Here is a 7190-nt window from a genome sequence, read left to right as displayed (position 1 = left end):
CACTGCATACCATCTGCATGATTGCTGATGGCCGCATGAGCTCCTGCCTGCCTCCCTGGTCAGGCTGCGAGTTTCCAGGTGCAGTGCCTGATGCTGGACACTAACTGCTCCTGGTGGAAGGCCCTGGGAGGACACAGAGAAAGCCTGGGCAGATCAGAGCAAGAGTCCCTGAAATGGAATTGGGTCTCCCCAAGGGGAAGCGGGGAGAGCTCTTGGGCCAGCCTGAGTTCCTACTAACATGCAATGGGTCAGAAGTCAAGGGAGGGTCCTTCTCAGGCCTGGTTGAAGAAGGGTACAGAGGTCGTGCTGGCTGCGCAGCTGGGAGCTTTCCCAGAATGAGACTAAGCACTGGTCCCCTCCCACGAGGACTGAGTGTCGGTGTCCTCCATATGCCTTGTTTATCAGGAGCTGAGGGCTGGGCCCCCAATGACTCTCACAAAAGCAGGCTAGAGGCTCTGCTCTGAGCTGCCCAAGTCTGTCTCAAGCAGCTGCTGCTGAGGTTGCTCAACTATGGCTTTTCTACTCTGGGAAAATCTCACATTGGAGCAGCAGGAGCTGCAAATGAGATGGAGTCGAGGCTGTGGTTGAGTGAAGGAAGTGCAGGCTGACCTGCGGTAGCTTTCTGCCATAGGGCAGAGGTGGCTCTATCTGTGGGTCTTTCTGGTCATGCAGGCCCATCCCCTGGCCTTCCTATGAGGCTCCTCTTCTACTTTCAGCGCCATGGCACCAACTGGAGGCCTAGGGTCAGGGTCTGCTTATTTCTTGGTCCAGCTCTGCAGTCCCTCTAGCCCTGGGAGGTTATCGGAGAGTGGAGAGGTGTTGATGAGAGGATCCTGGCATGTGGAAGTACAGGGTGGAAGAAATCCTGGATGCCTCTGAAGTCCCAGGTTTCTGGTATACCCTCTGGCTGGACCATGGGCAGACGGGGCAAAAAAGGAAGGAGGGGGGCCCACAGCCTGCTCTAGCTCTGCGATGGGGCTTGGCTCAGCATGGGATAGACCAGAGAGAGCAAGAAGGAAGCACAGCCAGCTCACTATGGTCTAAGGAGAGAACAGCGATTGACTTCAGTGTTAACCACCATGCCCCTTGCTCATCAGTGCTCTGGGGCCTGCCAGGTCAGCCCCTTGGGATTCCAGCCTCAGGGTGGCTGAGCTGCAGCTGCAGCACTCGGCCTCCAGGTGGCGCCAAACCGCTTACTTTGAGGCGGGCTCTGACAACCAGCTGAGCTGCCCGCAGTCCCTCAGTCTCCCGAAGTCCTGGGAGCGGGGATCAAGGTAGTCCCCGGCCCCGTAAACCTGACAGAAGCTGCAGGAGTGCATTTCCACCCAGGGTGCGCTCAGCGGGTGGAACTCCACACCCGTTTCTCTGGAGTCAAGGCGCGGCCTCTCAGTGAGGAGACTGCTCTTGGTTGCCCACTGTCGGGTCATCTCAGCTTGTAGTGGAACCCTCCGCAGCCTGGCCTCTCCCAGAGGAGCCCCTCACTCCGCTCTCTCCTGTCCTAGAAGACAGGCCGAGGAGGGCGGACGAGTTCCAGCTCTGGGGCTGCCCCATCAGCTGTGTCACCCTGAACAAATCATTTCTCCTCTTGGGTCTCGGTTTCCTCCAGTGTGAAACGTGTGAAACGTGGTGGAGGCATGAGGGGACCTCCTCTGGTCCCATGTGACTCTGTGGCTGTCCCCAAAGGCAAGAGGGTCCCCAGCCCTGGGGCCAAGGCCCTGGGGCACCCTTTCCAAACAAATGCACGTCTCTGACGGGCTGAGCTTTGCTCGCTTGGGTTTCTTTGCTTTCTTCCTTTTTTTTTTTTCTTTCCTGGATGGAATTCCTGCCAGCTCCGAAGGAAGGAGGGAAGGGGAGCGAGCCGCAGCGTAGAAAGTTTCCTTGACTCCTCCTCCGGCTGGGTCTCCCTCCCTTGCCAAGCCCAGCCTGTGAAACTGAATAACGAAGATCACTCAACAATGCCTGCCCCTCTCTGACTGCACCGTCCCGGCGCTCCCACCGCCACCGCTGACGCCCAGCAGAGTCCCCGGGGCGGTCCCCACCGACGGCGCAGCCCACCGGGACCGGGAGGAAGCAGCTGCGGCCACCGCGCCCGTGCGTCCACACGCCCGCCCGCCAGGTGCCCCAGCAGCGCGGCCGCCGAGATGCCCAGCCCTCCCGGGCTCCGGGCACTGTGGCTTTGCGCCGCGCTGTGCGCCTCCCGGAGCGCCGGCGGCGCCCCCCGGCCCGGCCCGGGGCCCACTGCTTGCCCGGCCCCCTGCCACTGCCAGGAGGACGGCATCATGCTGTCTGCCGACTGCTCTGAGCTCGGGCTGTCCGCCGTACCGGGGGACCTGGACCCCCTGACGGCTTACCTGTGAGTACTGCCTGCCCGTCCCCACCTGGTCCTGCGGGCTGCTGGCTAGTGCCCAGTCTCGGCCTCAGCAGGGCACCTGCTTGCTTGGTGCCCTGGGGCGTGGGCATCACAGAGAGGGTTCACCCCCTTCCAAGTTCACGGCTGCGGGACTGGGGAGGGGAGAAGAGTCTGAGATGAAATATCAGGTGAGCAGGGAGACCGGGCTTCCCTGACTTGGCTTCCCCATTGGCCTCTGTGCTTGTGGGCTCACTATGGGAGCCCAGGCTTGGTGAGGTGGGTTCTGGACCCTGAGCAGGAGGGCACGGGGCTGGCTGCCCCATCTCCGTTGCTACATTCTCTTCTAGTAGAGCAGTGCCCGGGATGGTGGCTGAGGGTAAAGCTGACAGAACTGGAGGTGGAGGTGAGGGGAGCGTGCCCCAGTGGGGTGGAAATAATGTCTGTTCTTCTGCCATGGTGAGGACAGCAGGGCTGTCACACTGAGGCTGGGTGGCCTTCGTGAGGGGGGGTTCCCAGAAGCTGGGAGGGGGCCCCTATCCACTCTTGTCTCCTTAGAAAGGGACTCTGCCAGCACCATCTCCCTTCACTGGGGCCTCCTGGCTCCCCCAGGGTCCTCCCTAAAGTCATGTCCCAAGAGGCTGTGTTGGAGACACTAATTTGTGGGCAGGCGCCGAGGCTGAAAACCAGAGAACCATTTTTAGCGTCTGAGTTGGGGTGAGATGGCGCGTGAAGGGGACCCTACTGGGGGCAGCTGTCCTGTCAGTCTGGCTCACAGAGCTTACCCTCAGAACTGGAGGGCTGGGGGCTCTGGCTGCTCACTATCTGGGCAGAAGGAGGGTGACAGAGCACTTTCCAGGCCACCTACCCACACCCCCAGCCGGGCTCTGGGGAAAGGAAACCTCCTCCAGCCCAGGTCTGCAGGCCCCATCACCTTCCTCAGAGCAGCTGGGAGCAGGTGGGAAAGCCTGGGGCCTTCTGCTGAGGGCTAGGATCCTAGAGCTCCTTCTGGCCTGAGAGAGGCCCCTCATGGCTTTGGGGTTCCAACATGTCAGAGCTTAGAGGAAGAGGAGGTTGGGCGAATCTTTACAGGGGCCTAGCAAGAATTTGTGGAACTAAAAGGGTGCTCAGTGTTGGCAGTGTCCTGGTGGGAGGTGGAGGGTCCCAGATGGCAACTTTTCACAGGACTGCTCTCCAAATGTCCCTGTCCCCAGGTCGGGATGTCCCCCTCCACTCCAAAAGGCACAGGCTGTGGGCCAGGTGAAGGAGTGAGAAGGGAAAAATAATGTCCATCTTCCAGACGGACAAATGGAATCCTTCACAGTACAGCGGGTGACGGCACAGGCAGTCATGGGAATAAAGGTACCAACTGCACAGAGCCCGGGCACTCAACATCTGGCAAAGCAGGGCAGGCTCCCGCCCCACCCCACACCCAGGCCAGCCCTGCTTTCAGCAGTTTTCTATCCTGGGAGTATGTGACATTGGTTCATTTGAAGACAGGGTCCTGTAGCTAAAGAGTTTAGGCGTGACTTCTGTGGAACCTTTCTCTGGGTGAGCCGAAGGAAGGTCCCTTGCCTGGGTTGAAGGGGCAGGGAAGATAAGGCCTTCCAGAGCTTCCTTTCCCAGCATTAAGTCTTCCTAGACTGGTTAATGATCCTTTTTCTAGGACTTGGGGAAGGAGGTACAGTGTCACCTTTGGAATTCAAGCATCCTACCATCCATGCTGGCAGAAGATTTTCCTGCTAGCTTATCACAGTTCCCTCAGAGCTGTGAACTCTGCGTTTGGGTTCAGTAGAGGTGGGGTTTTCTGAGCTGGTCTGTCTTCCTGGGGATTGAGAAACTCCCTCTCTCTCAAGACTCAGGGGATGCTTCTGAGCGGTGGAGAGAAGAGAGGGAGTGGGAACTAGAAAGAGTATGATGGGTCCTGAGGCAATGTGGGGAATTTAGCAGTGGGGTCTGGAATATTGGAAGGAGGTGGCAGAGGACCGTGTCCCCTGCTCTTGGCTGGGGAGGGGTCCCACGTGGATGGTGCATGGAGGATTCCTACAGTTGTCCTGAGGGTGGCTCAGAGGAGGAATTTTCTTTCTTTGCCCTCTCTGGAGAACGGCTCTACCACAAAGGCCCCTGAAGGTGGGGCTGAGGGCTGGCATGGAGAAGAGCCAGGGTGGGGGAGTCTTGGGGCTCTCTTCTCTTTTCAGCAATGTTAGGAGATGCCAGGCTTGGCCCTGCCCCGTGTACCCCAGAGGACAGAGCAGATTCACATCTGGTGATATAACCAGCAGTGCCTCTCTCCGGGTCACTCAAACCTTGGTTCCTTCCTAGCTCTGCTGCCTACTGAGAGTCACTCACTGAACACCTCTAAACCTCAGGTTCTTCATGTGTACATGGAGAGGAGGAAGCAGGTTGTTGAGAGGATTAAGTGAGATAATATGTTCAGTGAAAGTCCCCACAGTGCCTGACACCCGAGGGTGACTCTGAAATGGTGGCTAGTATTATCATGCCTCCTATGGGTGCTCTGTGGAGGCGGAGGTAAGCTACCAGGCCTCTCTACACCGGAGGGAAATTGAGCCTAGTGGGAGAGTGTAGAATTCAAGGGAATGGTTTGTGGCTGGAGGAAGAGAGCTGCGTGCTGGGGAGGTGAGTGTCAGGGCAACTCTTGATCAATACTTGGCTGGTTCTGGGGACTTGGAGCCCAACCAGTTGGTAAAAATTGGGGGTTGGGGATCGGGGGTGGGGTGGGGACTTAGGTCATCCTGACACAGAGTTGAGAATGAAAAATGTTAAAACACTGCAGAAGTAGCAGACCAGAGAGGACTCGAAGATCCTTAGAAGGAGCCATAGACGGAACCATAGGAGGCTCCCAGGAGCTATGGGCTCCAAAAGGTACCCGCAAGTCCGCTTGCACATTCCTTGACCTGGTCTCAATAAAAATGACTTCATATCTCTTCCCCCACTCCACGGCTGTGAGATTTTCTCCTTCTAGCCAATACCTGTCATGAGGTAGGTGCTTCCGCCTCTCCATCTTGGTTCTAAGGCAGACCAGGAAGGCATCTCTATAACCAACTGGTATTCTTTGCTTTGACAATCATGTCCAAAAACTATTACCACTTCTGGACTCAGTGCCAGCCCTGTTTGATCAAGGTTGGGAAGACAGACTTCAGATACTCACAATCCTTCATATGTCTCTCTTTTTTCAACAGTTTCCTCCTAAACTGTAGTCTCAGCGAGGCTCATTGACACTCACCGGGGTTTCAACATTCTCCCTGGCTGGGGCCTGTTCTGGAAATAGACCAAGGGGGAGATGGAGGCCCTGGCTCTGGGACATCCAATCTGATGGTGATGAGAAGGCATGATGCCTCTTGTTCTATTATTTTTTCTTTCTTCTTTAAAAAGAAAAAAAAAAGACCAGTAATGTGCTGACTTCATAACAAGGTTTGAGGGAGGCACTTCTCACACGTGAGCACAAAAACCCGATCGTCACGCTTCTTACCTACAAAAAGATCACCTCTTGTTCTATTCTATCGCATGTGCACACGATGCAGAGACAGGAGTACACAGACAGCATATAACTTGTTGAGCAGATAATCCCCGGAGTTGTTCCTGAGTAGAAAGATCTGGGTAGTTACTCTGGGCCCCCAGGCTGAGCAGTGTCAGTAAACAGATGGTGCCAGAAAAGGTGTCTCACACCTAGTTGTAAAAGACCTAAGGCTTACGCACTTGCAGTCCCACCTAAGCACCCATTTTCATTGTCTACTGCCACCAGGGCTGAGGGCAGGCCACTACACCATGCAACCTCCACTTCAGACTGCTAATTGCTTTCTTGGGAATTCACTCCCTTTAAGATTGCCTGTGATAACTGATAACCACCTGACTTGTTTGAAAGGTTAGATGGTGTGTACATGTGTGTCTGTGTGTGTCTGTGTGTGTTTCTGCGTGTGTGTAGATACAGGGTAATTTACAGGAGATGTCTGTAAATTTGCCACATTTGCCACAACAAAGCAGAGTTCATGCTATCATTTACTAGCTATGTGACCCCCAGCCAGTTGATTAGCCCTTCTGTGACTTAGTTTCCTCACCTGTAAACAGGGTTAAGATCTACCTCATAGGGCTGTTGTGTGGATTCACTGAGATGATGTTTGCAAAGGGTTTGTTATAATGTCTGGTCCATTGTTATTAGGGTGTTGTTATTAGGGTGACCAGGGCCAAGAAATGTTAGTCATGGAAGTCTTCCTGGAGGAGGAAGTCCTGGAATTAGCATGGGAGGGAGGGAAACAGGTCTGTTCTATGAAAGGTGTAGGATAGGTATGTGTGTAGTTGGGGCCTGTGAGAGGCAGAAGAAGCTGCCAAGAGGATGGAATGAGCTCTACTGGGAACCCAGAGTAATTTTAGGTTTTTTTTTTTTTTTTTTTTTTGAGTACAGTCTAGAAAAACCAGGGAGGGGAAGGGAACACCTGATGGAAGACCCTAGCGTGCTCCCTTATATAGTCTAGAGATGAAGAAGCAAAGAACAGGCGGCCTTAACAGGGGAGAGCCAGCCTTGGAGAGGATGTGTTGTGAATTGGGGGTGGAGGTGCCAATGGGCCAGGTCTCATTTCTCACTTCCAAGGCCACCCTTCCCTGGCCCAGTCTTAATCGCCCTTTCTAATAGATTCTAAGAGTTTGACTCCTCCTTCCGGAAACTTGGGGTTTGTGAGTTCTAATCTTCAGTCTCTCAGTTGCTATGAGACCCTGTGCAGGTCCCAAAACTTCTCTGTACCTCAGTGTCCAGAGAAGCCATGTTTTGGATGAAAAACTAGAAAGTGGGAGAGGCAGGGAGCAACCCACTCTGAGTCTCCTGCTCCTG

At 55.1% G+C, this 7190-nt stretch overlaps 1 protein-coding gene and 1 non-coding gene across 4 annotated transcripts in view; one reads left to right on the top strand and one right to left on the bottom strand.

Moving 5' to 3' along the window:
- Nucleotides 1-1732: 1732 nt before the first annotated feature.
- LGR6 (leucine rich repeat containing G protein-coupled receptor 6) overlaps nucleotides 1733-7190 on the top strand; it is a 122894-nt gene continuing 117436 nt past the window's right edge. For 2 of the 3 annotated variants that reach the window (XM_050763020.1, XM_050763017.1), the window contains exon 1: nucleotides 2221-2353. In XM_050763020.1, the coding sequence (XP_050618977.1) occupies nucleotides 2280-2353 (74 nt within the window). In that variant the 5' untranslated portion in view covers nucleotides 2221-2279. Of the gene's footprint in view, nucleotides 2354-7190 lie in introns of all 3 variants that reach the window. The other variant, XM_050763016.1, reaches the window with a different exon arrangement.
- Nucleotides 5746-5849, bottom strand: LOC126945662 (small nucleolar RNA U13). Its single transcript, XR_007722511.1, has one exon. It is a non-coding gene; the product is annotated as a small nucleolar RNA U13 (small nucleolar RNA).

Source organism: Macaca thibetana, chromosome 1 (genome assembly GCF_024542745.1).
Source record: "Macaca thibetana thibetana isolate TM-01 chromosome 1, ASM2454274v1, whole genome shotgun sequence".
Lineage (NCBI taxonomy): Eukaryota > Metazoa > Chordata > Mammalia > Primates > Cercopithecidae > Macaca > Macaca thibetana.
Note: the sequence above shows the minus strand (reverse complement) of the source record. Positions and strands in the feature narration are given on the sequence as shown.